The 21,337-nt window shown below is 39.1% G+C and overlaps 1 protein-coding gene across 4 annotated transcripts in view; it reads left to right on the top strand.

Moving 5' to 3' along the window:
• The window catches only part of kiaa1549lb (KIAA1549-like b), a 58,815-nt gene that overhangs the window by 32,909 nt on the left and 4,569 nt on the right, over positions 1-21,337 (top strand). For 3 of the 4 annotated variants that reach the window (XM_024802151.2, XM_076882522.1, XM_076882509.1), the window contains 14 exons: positions 1,773-1,992; positions 2,306-2,439; positions 3,005-3,173; positions 6,947-7,006; positions 8,158-8,309; positions 8,777-8,948; positions 9,532-9,695; positions 10,151-10,186; positions 11,824-12,014; positions 16,973-17,103; positions 18,012-18,136; positions 18,575-18,804; positions 19,599-19,731; positions 19,901-19,939. In XM_024802151.2, coding sequence (XP_024657919.2) covers positions 1,773-1,992; positions 2,306-2,439; positions 3,005-3,173; positions 6,947-7,006; positions 8,158-8,309; positions 8,777-8,948; positions 9,532-9,695; positions 10,151-10,186; positions 11,824-12,014; positions 16,973-17,103; positions 18,012-18,136; positions 18,575-18,804; positions 19,599-19,731; positions 19,901-19,939 — 1,956 coding nt within the window. The remainder of the gene's footprint in view (positions 1-1,772; positions 1,993-2,305; positions 2,440-3,004; positions 3,174-6,946; positions 7,007-8,157; positions 8,310-8,776; positions 8,949-9,531; positions 9,696-10,150; positions 10,187-11,823; positions 12,015-16,972; positions 17,104-18,011; positions 18,137-18,574; positions 18,805-19,598; positions 19,732-19,900; positions 19,940-21,337) is intronic. The other variant, XM_076882515.1, reaches the window with a different exon arrangement.

Below are 21,337 nucleotides of genomic sequence, written 5' to 3' on the forward strand. Positions count from 1 at the left end.
TCACCACATATCTGTATTCCACGATCACTCCCTCCTCTTCCTGATGCTCTCATTAGTGACTTGGATAACAAGTGCATCTTCCGATTTACTGTGAACGATTTCATAGCATGTATGCAATTTCTATTTGAGTGATTTTTACTATATGGTAAGATTCATTAAAATAAATTTAAAAACCGTTCTAGTTTTTTTTTTACAGTAGAAATTTCAATTTGTTATAGCAGGAGAAGTAAAAGGTGTGGCTGATGACATTAACAAGCTATTCTATTCAGTTGTCTTACTAGTAAGTCAGCAGACATAACATATGAATCACCATGTTTGAACAACTTTATTCTACATGTGTTAATGGCCCTATACAACACACAGAAATTGTTGTTCTTTGAGACCTTTAGAAACAAAATTCCTCTGATTATATTTTTCTCCACAAGCAGCACACCAGTGACTTGGACATCTAGTCGTTGTCTGCAAGTGATTTTCATTCTGTAATAAGATGAATAAAAAGGCAAAAAGCAGTGGCTATCTGAAAGGCCCACTTGAGATGTCACTTTACTTTTTGTGGTTGCATTGTGGGTAATGATGCAAACTGGTATGCAGTGCTGCATATAACAGCTTTATGGTGATTTGCATCATCTTATAATAAAGTATCTTTTATTCTGATTTAGGAATGTGAAAGGAACCACTCAGACCTTTAAGGAGGTTCTAAACGCAGACATTCATTCATTCATTTTATTCCTAGCCTGTAATTTATTGTTTGGATGATTTTTTTCTCTCTACAATTTTATTTTGCTTTTTATATTGTTTTTTTGGCATTGGATATTTTTCATTTTGTAATGTATTTTTATGTATTTTTTATGACTACATTTAGTGGGTTAGCATATTTGCTTTCTTCTTCTTCAGAAATCAGAATTTATTTTATCTTAATATACTGTATGTTTAAGTTTCATTAAAAGTGTAGAAGGGATCATTTTTCTTCATTAAGAATGAATGACTGTCACCCTTCCAGTGAGGTCATTTCTAATCAGGCTTTGGCAAACAGTAGATGAATCAAATAGATGGGCCAGATGCATCTCTCAGGTCCTGTGACAGATCTGGATTTTTGCCTTTTCCTTAAGTACATAACTTTCTGATATTGATATAGATATGCTCACTGGCCTGCCACTTCTTTTTTCATCTACTTGTCCAGTTTCCTCAACATTTTAAGTAGACACTGCTGAGATATGTTGAGTTTTTGGCTAGCAGCTCTTTGGAAATCACTCTGTTGGTGCAAAAACAGAATTTTATTCCTGTCAAACTATGTAATATTTGGTAGTTTTTATAGATTTGTATTAGGAAACTAGAACAATTTGTGTTTTTGTGTGTGTGTGTGTGTGTGTGACAGGCTGTGGTTAGAGACACAATTTAAAATAGGTTCTTTGCCAAGTTGTCGTTTTCTAGACAGAACACTGGTTCATCCAATGGTTTAGGTCACTTTTTTATTCTTGGATGATTCATAGGTATGTGTTAAGTAAAAAAGAAATCCTCTGAAAATTATTAGATATAATGACTGGACTAAAATGTCTGAATAAATTTTGAAAGCCTGGAGAACTTTTGCTCTAGTTGGGCTCTAGGTATGGCTCAAAACTTTTTCATAACACTTAGCACATCAGAGAAGACATGTTGAAAATACCTTCTTTAATCATGGATTTGTAGAGGTAATCATTTTGTAATTAATGGTAAAATGTAAGCAATATGGCTTCTCAAAGACATCCAACTCTCTTTTTCTTTTTCTTTCTTAGGTGGAGACTGTATTTGGTTCTCCCAACATGACAGTGGCTTATCACGTGACTGGAGGGGATATAGTTTACCCTCCGTCTGTAGTGATGGAAGGCTTGGCATCCTATGGCCGTGATAAGCTGATTGCAGACCTGCGGCAGTACCTCCCCATGGTAACAGCCCTGCCCCTCCCAGTTGCATTATGGAGACCCAGCCCAGCCACAGGCTTCCAGCTGAAAACAGGTCAGCCAGTGCTCAGTCAGGTTGAAAAGAAAAAAATAAGTCTGCTTGAGACTTGCCGTTATATGTTCCTTCTTTGACTGTGCACTGGAAGGGTATGAAGTGTGAAAAGAAATTCTGTGATACCACATCAGAGACAGAAATGGCAATATGGCATGTAGGTACTTATAAAATAAGCACAAATAAGTCAAATTCTAAATGTTCCTAATATAGTTATATACTGTCAAAGATAGCAAAACACACTCTTACAGGCTTTTGAAGAATTCTTTGATTTTCAGAATGCAGTTTGTCAGTTTGTGTTGTTTTTATGTTGCAGTGCTACAGTTTGTGGGAGTAGGTGATGATCCTCGGTCCTGTCGCTTCTCTCAAATGATGGAACAGAGGCTTGAGAAGGTTTTTTCCGAAGCGCAGGCCAAAGTGCTTAACGCTAACAGCAGACTCTCTGTTCAGGTACTGCGGGGGAACCTTTGTGTTCTGGTCCTGGAATTGCGTAGGCGTTCCGCATGCTGTCAGGATAGATATTGATGATAAATAACTTAATTTTGTCCCCTGTTACACTTCAGTATCACCATGTGGTTTATGTGATGTGGCAGCCACAAAAGGCTGCAAACTGTGTGCAGTTTGAGCAAAATTGTCCCTAAGCATATTAGGCTGTGCCTTTTTTTCAAGAACTACTTAATTATGCGGGAGAGGCATTGGTTATATTAATTTTAATGTGCTGCCACATTAAAGTGCACCCTATATTAAAACTAATTTGCCGTTTATGCATGGATAAAGCTACTGTATTTTTGAATTCTTTTATTTATACATACATATTTCTCTGCTGTCGAGATTCTTGATGATATTTATCATTAAAGACAGTTACTGTTTCCGTGCCTCCCCTGTCATTTAGAAAAATATTTCTTAGAATTTGCAGATTACAGTATACAGTATAATCCTAAGCATTTTGCTCATATTACCCACACTTCTCTATGCCTTGTTCTTTTTCTGACCTCGACTTTTGTGTTTTTCCTAGATGCTGAGTGTCTCTCAGGCAGCAGGATCCCCTGCTGTGTCACTGGTCTACACTCTAAAGAATGGGACTGGCTTTCTTAATGGCACTGCTGCCTCAAATCTACTTGGTCAGCTGTCAGCTGAACTAGTGGGCTACTTCCTCTTCTATCCGCCACTTATCGTTGCTGAGCGTAAGTTGCAATTTGCATTCTTAAGTGAGTGTTAGGCAAGAGTAATGCAACAGGCCCTACAAGAACAAGCATCAGAGGTAGTTCTTGAGTTCTCCTGGGAATGATTTGTTCTCTAAATACAAAAGAGATTCCAGATGTTTCAGGTTGTGTCTCACAGGGCTTTCATGTTTGGCTCTAGTTGTTTGGACACTGAAACTTTAGTATTGATTAACTATGCTAGAAATCATGCCCTAGTTAATTTAATGCATTCTGAGCTTTTTGCATTCACATGGACTCAAAAAGCTTCTCTAGGCATTGGCAAAAGTCATAAATTTCTTTGCTAAGCCTGACTGACATCCAGTTTTTCAGTAATTGGATGTTTTTGACTGTTCTTATGCTATTACAATCACAATTTTACATTTGAGTCATTTAAAGAAAGTTGATGAAAAGACACAACTAAGCCTCTGCCTTTCATCTCAGCCTCCTTTGAGGGCATAGTCAGCATCCATCTGTGTTAGCATTGTACTTGGAATAAAATAAAGAGTGACAGGGAATCAGCAGGAGTCTAAACAGCAATCCCAGTAGCGTCCTATGGCAGCCTGTTACTATCCCTTGTGTAACTGCTCAGTGGATGGAGATATGGTCGACATGGACCTCAGATGCATGCAATATAATGAGACTTATTTTTATGGTACGTTATTAATCCCTAAAGGAGGGATTGTGTTGTTTTGCTTGACCCGGTTCACATAAATGTACAATAAAGGTTCAGCAACAGAACTACTCTGATACACACACGCACACACAAACAGGATTTTACCCAGAAATCGCCTGGAGATTTTTTGTGCTTCAGTCTATGTCTATCATCAGCAACACTTCACATAATGGCTTCTGGATTTGTGCTTCCTTGATGCGCTGCAGTTTGTGTAAACAAAAGCAATGGGACCTTCAGAATGTGTTAACCAGAAGAAGCAAGTCAGCAACAGCTAGATATAATCTATCATGTACCCTGAAGTCAACCTGTCATATTACATCACACATTTTGCTTGAAACCCCTGCAGATAATAGCCAAATGCATGGAAGAGGAAATGATCTTTCGTATTCAGCAGTCATACAGCGAGGCACTTTTTCAGTTTTTTCTCTCGTCCTTGTCGGAGTTACGTTTTGCTCATTACAAGTTCATACAAAAGGTGTGTTTCCTAACCTGAAGGCATCCTGTGCAGACACTGAGAGCAGTGATGTCCTGCTCATGCTTTACCAGTAGCATTATTATCTTAAACATTATATGTGCAAAATGGGCCTTAGTGTCTTGCATTATGTAATCCAGTGTAAGCAAACCTGTTATATAGCTCAAACAGGTCTGGAGAGATTCTATTTAAAGACTCACTGGGTCAAGCAGACTTCAGGAATACAGAGGAAGCCACGGGACAAGCTGTGGATTTAAAGAGGCTGATGTGTTGAAACTGCACCTCCGGTTAGCTTTCTATTCAAGCAGAAACAAGACTCCCAGCTTGATTGCAAAAGTTTCTAACCAGGTTCAGTGCTTGAATATTTCTAGACTGTGGTCAGTTTGAGAAATTGTTAATCATTGGACTTGGACATGGTCATGGTCAGGATCACACCAGAGCTGATACTTTATATAGGACTATAGGCTTCCTTGCAATAACCTCTGCCTGAGTTCAGTCTTAGTTTTAACTTTTAGTCTTCTTCATGTTCTGTTGTTGCTAAGGACATTGTGAGAAGAGACCAAACAGATTTTCTAACCTTTAGACTCAACTTGTTTGGATCTTAGAAAGATTCAGAACTGAGTGTTAATGTTTGTCAAATAGTGGTAATAATGTTTTCCATTCACATCACCAATAGGAAGTAATTTAATAGCATGCCAGTGACTGTAATGAATCCTCATCTTTTCTTGTGGATTTTCTTATTTCTTTGAATCCTTTTATAGCCTCTATATTTTCAGTCCACATCAATTTTCTGTATGGTTTAAGTTTAGTAACAAGTTAAAGGAAATTGTTATCAAAATATATGAGATTTCGGAGTCATGAGTCAAAGATAGTTGCATTTTCTCCATCCCATATGAGCTCAATAAAGCTATATATAATATCTAGAGTGTGAACAGTGTTGCACTCATGTTAGCCTAATCAAGATAGTACTTCCTATGTACTGGGAAGGAGAAAAGCCTCTAAAACTGAATTTTAAGAAGTAAGATGGTCCAAAGGTTGTGCTGCTGAGACAAAACAAAATGGGGTACTACCTCTAACAGTTAAAAATACTAAATGAAGATCTTATGTTTCAAAAGCATCTACGTGCCTGTCTAGAAAGAGCAGTTTCCCTGCTCGTAGCCTGGTGTGTCCTGTGCAGAAGAAAGAAAACAATCTAAGATTAAATATTTTACATTTGGTTTGCGTCTTCCAATCTGACAAATCTGGGATCTGACCTAAGTGCCTCTGAGGATAGATAGCAGTCTTGGGTTTCACATTGTTGAAATCAAGATAGATAGGATTTCCAGTAGTGAGCATTAAACTAAAAACCACTTTGTGTTGAGCCTGAATTAAGTTAGAAAATCAAGTTGCCTACAGGCATATTGTTTCAGTTGCTGAGCACAGAAAGAGAGGAAGGCAATCTCGGTAAAAAGAAGAGACAGAGGGAGCAGATACTGACATGGAGGAAAATGCCAGAGAGACAGTGGGGTTAAAGACAGAAGTGTGTAACAGTGATTTTGTTTGTTTTGTAGCCTCACAGTTAGTGATATTACACTGCTCACAGGAGGTGCAAGCATATGCCAGCAGCGGCTGCCTCCTCACTTCAAAGCCAATTATTGCAGTAAATAATTAACTGTGGGGGATTCTCATGCCACCTTAGGCTCTGCTCTGACAGCAAAGGCCCGCGATCTCATACGTTCCAACGTGCAGTCTGGACTGCTGAGCTCAGCTCTTTTACACCCCCTGATTTGCGACAACCTCTCTCAAATGTAATGACTGAAGCTATTTGGAAATGTTACCATTTTAGACTAGATCATTTAACTTTTCAACATGTGAAGGTACAAAGTAGAGAAAATTAATAATAGCTTTTGCTGGAGAGCATTTGGGATTTTCAACGTTCTCATCAGAAAACAGCAGGGGTTCACGCAAAAGCTTGCTAAACCTTGCTGATTAATAGTTCAAATGACTGAAGCTTATAGACAGCGCTGAACTGATTTTGCTGACAGCCTTTCAGCCCTATCCATTATTGTTGCTAAAGCCCTTACTATTCCTCTCACCCTTCTCCCCCACCCGTCTCTCCTGTCATGCCTGAGTGTACAGTTCTGTGAGTGTGCTTTCACAGACCACTGATACAGCATTCCCCAAAACACTGCACCAGTCTCTAGCACAACAGCTTAATCAGGCAGGAAATAGATGTAAGAGAACACAGAGACAACCAGAGCTCAGACTGCTTAAAGCTTCCCTTGCTTCTGTATTTGTCTGACTATCAGTGATAATGAGGCTTTAAAGTGAGATATCAACACACAAAATGTGCCAAACCTTCAACGGCTTACTGTACATTTTTCTTGAAAGGTTTCAAAAGTGTTGGTATGTTCGGCTCAAATTAACACCACCAAAATGATACATTCACACTTGCATCAATATATGTTGAGCTTTTTTTGCATTGTTGATTATATTCAGGTCATATACAATTGTGCAACTGAGCATTCATTGTAAAATCTCAGCGTGCAAAGGCAAATGTAGGCTACACTACTGTGTGGAAATCGTATATTGGTATTAACTTTGCTTTCAACTTTTTTGTTGTCATTACAGCAATGGAATATCACAATCTGAACACTTCAATAGCAACCAGAGACTTCTGGGTTGTTACAGGTAGGGATATCATTGCTTACTGACTGTTAAAATCAGAGCTTTGCTCTTGCTTTGTGAGTGGATTATTTACTTATGAGTCGCCATTTACTTATGACCAGTATTCAAATGCAACCAATTCCCAGTCCTCCAACGACATCCTGGAACATTCTACTTCTACAGTTTTGAAAATATTCATTGGGAACTTTAAGAAATGAACTGATGAACTGTCTCATTCCAGAGGAGAAATAAAGTACAAAATGAGTCCTAGTAAATGTTTTCAATGTGGGTGTTTTTAAATGACTAAATTGGCTGAGGAGCAATACACTGATCAGCCTCACAATTAAAACAACCTGCTTAATGTTGTGCAGATTTTCACTATAGTGCTAAAACAGCTGTTACTGTATCTGTTGGGATGTGGGCATGCCATGTATGGTGTTTAGCAACAGATCCTTTGTGCTCTGTGGGTTGCTGTGGGTGGGGCATCCATTAATTGGGGTAATTCCAGTACGTTCTGCAGACGCTCTATCTGATTGGGATTTAGGAGAGTTTGGAGGCTTTGACAATGCACATATTGTTGATTTTCTAAAGCCTTTCCTGATCAAGTATATCAGCGTGCAAGGGTGTAATGTTCTGCTTGGAGGGAGGGAGCAGAACCCTGGTTGTCCGAGCAGAACATTTCATTATAATGAGACGGTCAATAGTATTTGCGACAGCTGTCAGGGGTTTTAATGTTGTGGCTCATTGGTTGTTGTATATCTCTAAGTTGTCAAACTGAACGAGTCTTTCAGATCACAATCTGTTGCTCTACACCTACTCCAGTGACACTTTGAATAGTTGAAAGTCAGCCCCACACTGAAGATGAGATCCAACCAGAATTATAGCTTTTCTGCTTTTTCCTATTTATAATAAGGTTCTGAATGTCTCATAAGTTCATATCAGAATTAACAGTGCTTTGGCAGCACTTTAACTAAGTATGGTCATGCCAATAATGAAAGCTGAATTGAATTCCGAAGCAAGCTACACTATATTACAACCCGCACACACACAGACACACACATTTCCAACTGTGCCTCTGTCTTTTCTCTTGTACTCCTTTCTGCCCTTGCCAACCATGTATTTTTTTTCTCTTCACAACAATCTGGCCATCCTCTTTATTTCAACTACATTTGCAGTGATCCAGGATGTGGATAATGCCAGCCTGGAGGGACAGTACCAAAGCTTCGCCAGTCTAATGGAACAGCGCCTGGCAGAGTTGTTTGTGTTGGCGGGCCAGCAGGGCACTCGTTTTAGACGAGCAACGACTGTAGGCAGCTACACTGTCCAGGTAAGAAACTGGCACTGCAGCCTGTAGGGAATGCCAGTCATCTAAGATTCTTATTCTGATGTTTTGCCTGACTGCCTTGGCATGTCAGAAGTCAGATTAGTCAAATTTGTTTCGTGGGCTTTTTTCTCCCAACAGTATGAATATTTGATACACTTTGATACGCACTTCTGCACATGCTTGCACGATTATTTGTGGTCAACCCCTGATAATTAGGTAGCTTCTCTGCTCATCATGTGGTAATTGCTCATCAAAACAAGTCAGAGGTTGAATATTTTACCCAACAAGTCCTTTCTTTTTTCATACAGTTTTTCATCTTAAGAAACTCTCCTAAATGCATGATTTTATTTTTGTTGTATTTTGTGAAATTAAAGTTGGTGCATAAGACATTGTAATAGCCGTTGAATAGGTTTATGCTGATTGTACAGCAGTTCACACACACACACACATCCCTTTTCATACCCAATCAGATGGTGAGCATCCGCCGGATCTCAGGGTTGAAGAATCCGGCCGAGATGACCTACTATGTCCAACACAATGGCATTCCTTTATTGGGCACATCAGCTGCCAAGGTCCTGAACACAGTGGATTCTCAGACTATGGCGCTCACCCTGGGCTACTTTGTCCAGGTGCAAGCAGAACGTAAGCAAAGCATCCTTCTAGCATTTGACAGCTAGGAAAAGTGACACAAACACAGAGACAGGTGAACCAAAACACATGATTCATGCCGAGTTTGGAAAAGAAAAGCTGGTGTTGTGGTGAGAGACATAGAAGAAAAGGTTGAGAAAGCTCTTTGCTGTCTAATCTCTCTGAAATGCTCCCAGCGGGACATTGTTTGTTTGGGCTACAGTGCAGCTTGCTGCTAAGAGAAGAGACAAGGGGGGAAAAAAGGGTGAGACAGAGTTTGTGGGTGGCAGGTGTGGGAGGGGGCATGCAGCATTCTCCTATGCATTGGATTGTCGCCTGCAATAGCTGAATGAGGCGCAGTGTATGTCAGCTTGAGCTGTATGCAGTGCTGCAGTGTAATGAATGATTCTTCATGTTTTGTCAATACAACATGCTGAGGACTTCATTATATTTTAATGAGCAAATCAAAGGACAAATGGTTATCATTTAGAGCCTACTGGATGTCATAAAGTAATGACAGGTAAAAAACAAACAAACAAAAAAACAAAACAAAGAAACAACAAAAAATAAAACAACAACTTATTTAAATTTTTTTCAGCTGTCGTCAAGAACCCTCCTAATAACCTTTGGATAATCGCTGCTGTTTTGGCCCCGATCTCCGTAGTAACACTCATTATTATCATCATCACAGCTGTGCTGTGCAGGAAGAATAAGAATGACTTCAAAGCGGATGCCATCGGTAACCTTAACCCTCGAGCTAAGGTATTTATCTTATTCATGTACTGAGCTATATTTTGGTAATCAATTCATTGTTTAAATATATTTTCAGGCTTCGTGACCATTTGCTGCTTGTCTTAATTTGAAGGCTTGGATTCTTGGCTAGACAAAGACGTGAAGACCTGGAGTTCAGGGTCTTTTTTTTCCTGATAGAACATTAAGAGATGTACTGTCTGTCACTTTATTTAGTAGCTACAGACTACAGATTGTGTGATGTCTGCCATCTGTCATTGCGTGATCAGGGTCAGTGATGCTGGGATATGTTAGCGATGTTTTGTTTGTTATTCTTTCGGATTTTGTGTTTTCTGTATTTTATTCCACAGTATCTGCGTTATCCCGTTTCAGTGCCCTCTTTTAACGCATTAGCAGAATCCTAGTCAATTCTGAACACAAACCCAAATCACACATATAATGTTTAAAACATTTTCTCTGGCTTTTAGATGGCGTACCGGAGAGATGTGGGCTATTATCACCAGGTATCTATTTCTCTGTATTCCTCCTCATTACTGATCTGTGTTTTCATTTTCAAGGCTCAGCTGTGCCAGCAGTGGGATTTGAATGGGATTTTGGGCAGACAGCAGCTATTATATATTGTAATAAATCCTGCTGTGCTGATGGAAACTAAGGATACAACAGGAATTCTGACTATCAAACCTGCAACAATGAGATTTCCGTAGATAAAAGAATGGCATTGCCTGTACTTGTTACAGTATAGCAGTCACCACATGACAAAACTGAAAGACTAAGGCTTGCAAAGAATGGTTTACCAGCAGAATGAGCGCTTTTGTTTGTGTGTATGCTCACAATTGCTTAGTTTGTGTAGAGAAAATGGAAAAGTGGTTTAGTTATTGCTCCATTCAGAGTTTCTGTAATTACCTAATATCTCCAGCTGCATGAGTGTCATTTTTGGACTCAGTAGTTTACTGACATACATCACTGTAGATACATGAAGATGCAAAGTATAACTCAGCGTATCCCACTGTCTTATTTATGAACTTTCATTAGTGAGAAAGCAATAAAGTCTTCGTATTAGACTGCAAAAGCAACTTCAGCACTGCTTTCAGAGCGCCAATTGTACACACAGGTCTTGCATGATGTAAAAAACCCCACCATACCAGCTAAATTCTATAAAATATGAAATACTCAATGTTATGAAAAATCTTTAGTGAAAGAATATCCGATTCCTTCTAATAAGTAATGTAAAAACCCTCAGTTGCTCAAAGATAGCTTCAAATAGGTAAAATTTAAATGAGTCTCTTGTGCTAGCTCTTCTACATTACTCAGCGTCAGCCAGCCAACTCGTTTCATCACACACCCTTGTTAGAGTTTTCTCTTTTGAAACCAGCAACAGGAGGGGTTTCAGTTAGTGAGAAGACAGGATTCAGTGAAAATCGTTTCTCTCTCTCTCTCTCTCTGTGTGTGTGTGTGTGTGTGTGTGTGTGTGTGTGTGTGTGTGTGTGTGTGTGTGTGCTCTATCAGCAGAGAGAGGATGAATGTTCACAGCAGTGTCACACTTTGTGATTTTGCACCATGTCTGGGTTACTTTGAGGCAGTGATGTGTGTCTGACAATTTATGACACCGTGATGGGAGCGGTCCTAAATATTTTAACGTATGTGTATGTATTAGTGAGTGGGTCTGAAGTATTTTGGCTACTACTGTTTTTTTTTTTTTTTAGTATATTGGCTTCAAGTGTTAGGTAGAAGCCTGTACCTTTCCTCGCTTGTCCTCAAATATTTTTTAATATATAACTTTATTGCTGTATTTCTGTAAAAGTCTGCAAATCCCATTTTTGTCACCGCCCACTGCAAGTCATTTATTTGACAAGAATTTGGAAGAACATGAAAAAGGGCCTCAGTTAAATCTGTGCTTATCTTTTTTAAAGGCGCAGCGGTGCAGTAATCCCCACTTCTTTTTCCTAAATCCTTTGGACATCAAAATATTCACTGTGTATTTTAGCTATACTGAGATATTTGTAACACTCGTTCTGGGCAGCATAGTTCTGTGTTGCTTGAAATGGTTAGTTTTTTTGACAAGAGGTATGTGATAAAGAAATCACTCTCACTTCAGCTATACTTTTTGTCACTCTGCATTTTCACCCAACTTGTCTATCAGCCAGTCCAAGGTTTTGACTATGCCAAACAGCACCTTGGCCAACAAGGAGGAGATGAGGAAACACTGCCTGTCAGTCAGGATACCTTAGTGATGTCTCTACAAATACGGGACACACCACTTTCACTAGAAAAGGCTCTGCAACAAGATGGAACTGCCAACAAGAAAAGTCTCACCACTGACAAACACAAAAGGTATCACTCACTCTAAATGTTTTTTACCTACGTGACTTGTATTGATCTGAGGTTAAAAAAATGCATGATGTTACTCAGGTGATAGCAATGATTATATGTTCATTAGTTAACAGTTAACTGTTTGCCTACAGATTTTGTGTGTGTGTGTGTGTGTGTGTGTGCAAATAGTCTAAACAAACCCCCCAAAATACTTGAAAACTTGCCTGTGACATGTTAATTAAAAATTGTGTCATAATTGTTTCAGAGTGTAGTGCAAGCACAATAAGCAGAAATGGACCATGCAAACTGAAGTGTTTTGGCAGTTAGACTGATTAGAAGTGACATCATAAAGCAGAGTCCAGTGACAGTAGGAGACAGTGACAGGACCCCCTGGAGCCTTGAAGCTGGTGGTGGAGCAGAGTAAGCAGATGGCTGATGGAGATTTTGAATGAGACGTCTTGGACATTACAAATGAGGTGGAGATGGAGAGGAAGAGAAGGGATGTATGATGATTTTCAAGGCGGGATTTAAAGAACAAGGAGTGGGAGCTGATTGGCTTAGAGAAAGCAAACAGAAACAGAACATAAAAATAGACCTGAGGGAATAGCACAGCTCTGTTCATCACAGTCCTCTTGAACCTTGTATCCCTACTATCAGTAGTAATGACTTAATGAGCTCTGACCAGTAAGAAAAGAAGAAAAAACCTAGCCTCCATACAGAGCTGGCAGATGTATGATCAAGTAGAGCAGCTTTAGAAACGGCTGATCTTTATTCAGTTTGTTTTTCTTGGCATTAGCTTTGAGAATAACTACTATGACACTAGACATTAAAGGAAATGCATTGTGCTGGTTTCAGTCACGCTTATCCAATAAATCCTTATTTGTTCATATAACTAATGAGTCTTCCTCACACACAGATGATCATGGAGATCCACAGGGTTCTGTGCTAGGCCTGATGCTTTTCACAAAAGAATAAAAAATAAAATAAATAAAGTTTTTACAGGCCATAGCTTTAGCTATCATCTGTTAGTGATTTAAACCAAGAACTCTGAGGACATAAATCATGATCCGATATGATGATGGTGCTGAGGAAACGTCTCATCACATAAGGTTAAAACAAAGCTACAACAAAACTCAACCTCCCAGCTGTCTGAGTTGTATACTTCAGTCAGCATGCTGATGTTTGTAAAGCAGGGGTATCAAACTCAATTTCACTAGGACCAGCCTGGGAAATGAGAGCACTAACATGGTTTTATTTAATCAAAAATAATAAAAAATATCCTGAATTATATTGTTGTTTATGTCCCGTAGAGCTTTCTTATACATAAATTGTTCCACAGAAAGCCCCTAAAACTTCCACATGTTGCCTAACCATCATTTGTTTAGTCAAACAAACTACATTCTGGTGTGAGTCACTTAATAAGGAAGAGACATCCTGATAAAAGCAAAATAATTTAACCTTTTTTTGTGCACATATTTTTACAAGTGTAGTATTGTCTTTTTCACAGACCTCGACATGACAGCTCAGTAGCTGCGTGTGAATATCCTCCACTAATGGGCTTGTATTTTCTATTATGAAGCTTGCCTTTACAGCTCCATCACTTTGGGATTTGGCTTGTAAAATCACATTTTTGTAGCTGCCTGCCTCTTTTTAGGCAGTGACTTTTTGAAGCCTCTATACTCTCTACATGGCTCTGTAACTTTGCTGGCATGTGGTTTCAAAATGACAATAGAAGTATATGAGATTGTTTCTTGGGAAATGGATGCACATGGTCCTCTCTTTATGCTCAGCGAAGACATCTGTTGTACTACACAACTGTCTATCTTCAGCATTGGATTTGCATCTTTGTGATATAGGTTAAGGTTGTTAGCTTGTACATAAACTAAAAGGTGGGCCAGATGAAAATTTGTGAAGGGTTGGATTTTGAGTTTTACGTGTTTCCTAGATAAATAATTTAATTGATTTTTTTTTTTTTTACAATATATGTGTTATCACACGAGATCACTACTCATGTGCAAAGTGCCTGAATTATATAAAGAAAGGCAGGATGATAAAACATACATTTTCCTGTCCTATACTCTGTCCTCATTTTACTCCAGTGCTGAGCGATAGGCAGCTATAAGCAGAGTTCTCTGCATGGGCAGGTGAAATTGACCTTTTCCCCCATCTGACAGTCAGTCGCGCTGACTCGGTAATTAATTGCCATGTTAAATCATGCTAAATTATTTAATCAGGGAATGCAAAAGGGCATAATATTTCAAGGCCATGCAAGATAATGATATCGAACAAAATTTATGTAATAGAAAAGGGAATCTATGGACTAGTGGTCCTGCTGTAATGATTTTAAACACTCCTGAGGCAGCAAAAGTTTTTAATTTGTTATTCATCAAGATACTAATGAATAACAAAAAGCTATTAAAGTCTTCATATGTCATCATTAAGTAGATTTTCCTGGTTTTTAACCAGCTATATGCACTTATCCTAAGACGTACCAAGCCTATGATTTACCTTTTTCCACCCTGCGGTCTGTCCTCGCTTCATCTGTTATAAAACAAAGCCTGGCTCCAAGTTTTCAGAGCACAGAACATTTGCTGTAGAGGTTAGTTTGGAATTCTTGTAGCATTTTTTTTTTTCATTCATTCATTTCTGTTGCAAATTTGGTAGTGTTTTGCCTGGTCGGTTCAGAATACAACAAAGAAGGGCGAGCCATGCTGAAGCAATTTCAGCCATGTCAGCATTTATTAATAGCAGCTCAACAAATATAAACCAAACGAACAAATGAAGGTGGCCACCCAGGAGAATAGCTGAAAATCAATCAAATCATAGCAAATGTAAATCTTGCTGGGTGGCTAAAAGGCACCAGCCTTCAAGGTGGGAGGAGAGAGAACCACGGTCAGAGAAAAGAAGCTTATACAGACTCCTGATCACGTGAATTCAGTCTGTGAGTGCGAAAACAGAGTCAGGGATTTGTATCAGAAATAAAAAGGAGGAAGCAGAAAGCAGGCCAAACAGCAACTATTGACGCAAGGCCATCACACTAATTGGTTTTAAAAACAGTTCCAATAACATCAGTGTCAGTGACTCATTTTTATAAGACTATTATACTCTCCAATTTCTAAATTTGATTAGGCAGACGTAAAACTGCCAGTATTAATTAAAATCCTGCTATTATTATTACTATGGTGCCAAAATACAGGAAGCATGTGCTTCAAGATTTTTCCCAAGTGTCACTTATCCAGAGAGCTCAAGGTTGTTCATTTTTGTTTACTGTTTGGTAACGTCAAAAAATAACCTTTAGTTTTAGCTTTTTCATAAATATAGACACATCAATAATGTAAACCGATAGACAAGGAATACTGTGGTTTGACTTACTTTGCCATCCTGTTAATTTAGCTCATCCAAAAGAATGGCTTATGGGATATCGAAGCATCCATCGATGGTCTGTTAGCTCGATTATCTCTTCTGCAATGCCACAATTCAAGTATTGGTTAGATTTTAGTGAAGTTTGTACACAATGATCTGCTAATGGGGCTTCACCGAAACTTCCCAAGATTATGGTCATATTTGTAATTTCACTGGTGCTTTTTCCACTTTTACAAGAATTGCTACTTAAGTTTTTGCAGATATAACTGTTTGTGAACCTCCGTGGATTTTAGATGTCATTAGTTTGTGTAATTCAGCCAACGAATGACAAGAAGCAACATAACATTCTTCTGTACTTCATCTATTATATTAACCTGTCAATTGTGATTGCTCATGAGCCGGATGAGCTATTTTCTGATTGACTTTCCATTCAGTATAACAAGAGAGTGGAATATTAGATATACTTTAAACTTAGATTAAAGGGGGTAAAATGCCACTCTGTTGCATTTCAAAAAATTGTTATCATGCATCAACTAATACACATAGCTTGTAAAAACCAAAACGTTTTTTTTGTCAACATCTAAAATCATGTCATTTTATTTTATTTTAATTTTATTACATGATTATGTGCATCCGTGTATAGTGTATCTCTAATAGCCTTAAACCTAAAACTCTCTCACACCAACAGGGTAACCACAATCACAAAAATTTATAGAGGTGGACAGATAATAATAATAATAATCCATTATTATTATTATTATTATTATTATTATTATTATTATTATCTGTCCACCTCTATAAATTTTTATATGTTTCTATGCAGCCTCAGACTATAGAGTGGGGCTAGCTCTGCAGCACTGCCTCAGTTAGAGCACGGGGAGGGTAGCCACTGTTCCACTGTCTTTCTTTGCTGTTATCAATTTTAGGCAGACAATTAGGGGATAGACCATAGTGCTTTGATGTCACTGTCAGCCTCGTGGTCTTTTGAGCCGAGGCTTGATCGGCTCTAATTCCAAGTAGAGTACGGCGTTTGAAGCGAGTAAAAACAACAGTTTGGATGAAGCAATTGTTTGTCCAGCCTTGCTTCACTCTGGAAATAATCTGACGTGTACTTTGCACATACATCGACACTGCATATGTAGTACAGACACAAAACGGGAAGATAAATGTCCAAAAATCCTTCATATTGCCAATTTTTTTTTAGCAAGAGAATTAGATGATTATTTTGTTATTACATGTTTCAAATATAATAATGGTAGTAAAGTTTTTTGTCAGTAAGATGATTTTTCTATCGTTTGCTTTCATTTTACTGCAAAACGAATGAGTCTCAGTGAACAAAATGAACATACTTGATTGAATACTGTTGATTTCACTGATATACTAAGAGCAGGCAGCATTTGGTGATGATTTTAACATGAGCACACATCTTTTTTATCCTTTTTTTGCTATGCAAAAAAAAAAAAAAATACAGTAATAGCACATTGTGGTAACAGGACAAAGGCTTGAGTGAGCGAGAGAGGAAGGTGAGGTTGTTAAAGCGAGGGATGACATAACCTGGCTCTGAGCCCAGCTTCCTGAGAGCTCACCGCCTTTCTTGTTGCTATGGTTACTTGCAGCAAGTTGCCAAGTGAGGATGGTTCCGTCATCAGCAACGAATCAGAGAAGCCCAATTCCGGCAGGGGCCTGACGGTGTCGAAAATCACAGCACAGCAGAAACTGACAAAGGAGGAGACTCGCAAGAGGGACGGTGAGAGTTACACGCTGATGCAAATACAAATAATTTGCTCTATAGCTCCTTTGCGGACGAGGTCAGGTGTATGACAGATGTTTTTCCATTCTCTCCTATGCAAAACACTTGCATAGGAGGGATGTCTACTACATTTCTACTGCGGCTATTTTTACATTCTAAAGTAGGTACCTCTTCAGCAATAAGCATAGATAGATCTGATCAATATTACATGAAACAGAGAGTCTGCTGGAATAATACACCGTGTCAGACTAGCAGATGCTGTGACACACTGACACAAACACATGCTTGAACACATGTATTAATGCAAAACATAAAAAAAGCCAAACGACCATGTGAAGTCAGCCTTCTCGTGCTCTTTGAGCATTCTGTGCAGTTTATGCGAAATCCATTTAGATGTTGAATTATTTGCTCTTCTATTCTCGTCCACTGAAGCTAAATGTTCTATATGTGGTGGATGTGAGTGAAATTAATCTAATACTCTTTAAATTAGATCAGGGGTGCTCGATTATGATATTCTTAATGCTTAGTTTTGAATAATTCATCAGCTGAGTTAAGGGAAAGCTAGGACTGAATCTAGTTTGTCTGATGCTGAACGAGGAACTAAAGTGCAAAGTCAGTTTTTCTTCATTTATCACAGAGATGCAATGCCACAAGTTTGGAAGTCAAATCTATCTTTGTGATCTATTGTCTCCATCCAAAAACTCGTTTGCTGACACAGACAACTGATGTTTGACATAATCCCAAGTGTCAAGAGGTGACAGGAGCCCTTGGGTGGGCAGGCGGGGGTGGTTATCAGACAGACAGACAAAGAGAGAGTGTGACCGTTTATTCCTCTTTGACTGACAATGTAATGATTAGAGGTATTTGTAGTCTCTTTGTGAGTGAACTCCTTCTCTGTTCTTCAGATCCATATGACACCTCCTCTGGCTCCCTGCAGCTTATCTCCATAAAGCCAGTGGCAGCACAGACCAACTACTCACATCCGGCATCCTCTGACCGCAGCCAGGACTCGGCTATTGTCAATGGAGAGGTGATGCAAATGCACACATCCTCTCAGTTGGATACTTTTTGAACAAAAAAAACCGTGTCATATAAGCTGGAAGACATAGAATTCTGTCCTTGCATACTTCTCTCTTAAGTTTAAAATCGCCAGGAAAAAGTTGGCACAAGGTCACATCTTTCTGTGTGCTACCCACAAATAAGCACATTTTTAATCAACATCAACTTACAGTGAGTCTAAAGAAGAACCTGGAAGTGGATAGTTCAATAATTTATTCTTGGGTTTTAATTTATTTTTCATGTCAGTTGTAATACTGAAGCAACATAATGAATTTTTAATAAGGGTTCATTTTCTATTCACACCTGCCTTCTAAGACAAACCTGTAACTGCATACAGAATAACCTCATGTCTGCATTTGTTCTGATTGTCCTCTCTTCTGCTACATCCTGTGGCCTACCCTCTCTGCAGGTGAACTTGGCACTGAAGCAGAAGTCAGACATTGAACACTACAGGAACAAGCTGAGGCTGAAGGCTAAAAGGAAGGGCTATTATGATTTCCCGTCCACCAATGGCAGCAGCAGTGGCCGGGCTGTGGCACAGAGACAGCGACACGGTCATGAGAGGGCTGCCGATGAGCATGGAAGACCGCTGGAGCCTGATGATGAGCGAGGTTCTACTTATGTCAAGTCTCACAGAAGGTGAGGGGAGAGTAGGGAAGCAGCTGGAAACAAGATTTTACTGACTGTCAACACAAAGAAAGATCCATTCTTGCTTACAAGTTTGACCCACCACATGTATCATGTTCTTCATATTGGTTGATTGGACTTTTAATCATGGACTGCTAGCAATCTCTGCTCACCCCTGCTGTGCCTAATTAGCTTACCTCTATAAGTGAAAGTGCCTCCTCTAATACTGTTATTATCCATTTATGCCATAGTAGGTAGTGGGAGTCCCATTAGGCCTTTCTGATTAGACTGATCCAAATTCAGAGCTTCCCTAATGGAGATAATTCAGGGTTTTGGATGGACCACTATGCTGGTTCTGTCCTGTTTCAACCACACAGATGCACAAAAACATGTGTAGTACTTGTACTTTACATTTAGACATCAGAATAACTCACACTCATCTGCTAAGCAGCAATGTTCAAACCAGAAAGTGGGTTTGTGTGTTCACTTGATGACCATTTTACTTTGAAAAAAATAAATCTTTCAAACAATTATTTGAAATCTGTCCCAGAACTTTTCTTTGATATTCTTGGGATTTTCTAACATATCACATCTCATCCCTCTGTTAACATTTCAGGTAGCATGTATACTTTTCCTCGCCCTGTTCATAATGTCTGGCTCAATAAAAACTGTAAGGTTTATTGTCTTCCTTCACCCATCACTACTTGCCACTGCGGGGAAATTAAAACTGAAAGAGTAAATGTTTTAAGTTAATAACAAAACCAGATTTGATTTGCACTGAATCCACTCTTTACTCTAATTGGCAGGCACTCGCAGGTAGGGCAGGCGGCCTATCGAAGCAGACAAAGCTTAAGCAGTCCGAGCCCCGGAGGAACAGAGATGGACCTGCTTGTAATGAGAGAGAGACCCAGGAGAGGCATCCGCAACAGCGGCTATGATGTGAGTTATATTTCAACACCGACCCTGTCTGCCCAACTAGATCATCCAGCTAGCAGTTAAAAGATAACTCTACACAGGTTCAAGTCTATTTTAAAAAATATGCACCAGTTTATTAAAGATTTGGTAATTTTAACTCTTTTTGTTACTCTTGTCCTTGCTGCCTGTGAAGCGATCCTCTGATGGGGAATTAAAATCCACAGGCTTCATTGTGAGTAAAAGATATTTCGACAGTTCAGCTAAAACTATAATGAGGGTTCATCTGTCTGTGTTGGGCAAACAGAATGCATGTCTTTCAAATTTCCAGCTAATTTTAGTGCAAATTTTCCCCTTCGTATTTCTGTAGACATTGTTAAGCTGCTGTGCAGGTGTAGAGGGACACTTAAGACAAGAGGAAATTTTGTACAGACTACCAGCAAAATGGGGGAAGAGCAGCTTGACAAGACTAAAGCAGTTTTTCACATTTGGCACTGCAGCCCTGAACCTTTCTCGACATTATCCCGCAGAGCTGTATGCGAGAAGCGCATGTCTGACTCAGTCAGAGAATACAATAGGTAATTACCTGGAGAATTTACATCGGGTGAGTGGACGCCGTGTGTCTTGCCTCCTGCAAGCTCTACCCAGGCAGCACCCTCACCTGAACCAAACAGAGTATTTCCAGAGCTGAGAACGCAGCTTTCCTGTAAGAGAAAGGCTTCAGTTAGACATAGGGATGTGTTAGAACACATTAAAAGGCGTTTCTGCGCAGCCATTTTACACTGAATTGCATTAAGAGATCATATCATGTGGGAGTATAGCATTTGTAAAAGCCTGCTTAAAGACAGAGGAAGATATTTATGTGTAAACTTATTTAACAAAGAATTTTAGCAACACTGAAACAAATGCTGGTATTTATTAAATGTATTAATACGAGGTAATTTGCAACCTGTGTGTAGAAGACTGCACAAGTGACTTTTACTTTTCTGATGTATTACTCTTCAACGGTGCCCGTGTTTCTCATTCATTTTAATAGTAATTAAAGAAAAGGTTGCCTATTTGCACTGAATTAAAAGATCAAAATCAATCCCTGCTGGAGTTCAGCCTTATTCTCTATGCAGCAACAGAGCTAGAAATGAGTTATATTCAACTCAGGTGTGGTTTCAAGTGTGCCCCAGCCTGCTGAAGGTAGAAAAGTGGTTCATTTATAATTAAGAGCTAAGATTTATTGGGTCCTGTCGTTTTGATATATAATGCATCTCAGGAAGACTGGTTTATGTCCCTACTGTTTTATTGGTCCATTATGGTTCTGTGTATGGCTTTTTTCTGTCATGAAGACCAAACACAGGCATGGGAGCTTCTAAGAGCAATCAGGCAGACCATTCCTAAAGAGGGCTTTCATTCTGAGCCAGTGCTGGAAATATTTCTCTGAACTTCCACTGACCTGACAGCCATCTGACTTTTCATGGGAGAAAAATAAAAGGGTCTACTGGCTCTTATAGCTGTAGTTTGGGCGCCTATGTTGAATCTTACTGTTTTATGCAATTCTGTTGCTTTGTCTTCTGTTGCAGGTTCAAATCTGGTCTGGCAGCTTTTTGCTTCCAGTTTAAATAGATCAGGTGTTTGAGATGAC

The sequence above is a fragment of the Maylandia zebra genome, linkage group LG1 (genome assembly GCF_041146795.1).
Source record: "Maylandia zebra isolate NMK-2024a linkage group LG1, Mzebra_GT3a, whole genome shotgun sequence".
Taxonomy (NCBI): Eukaryota; Metazoa; Chordata; class Actinopteri; order Cichliformes; family Cichlidae; genus Maylandia; species Maylandia zebra.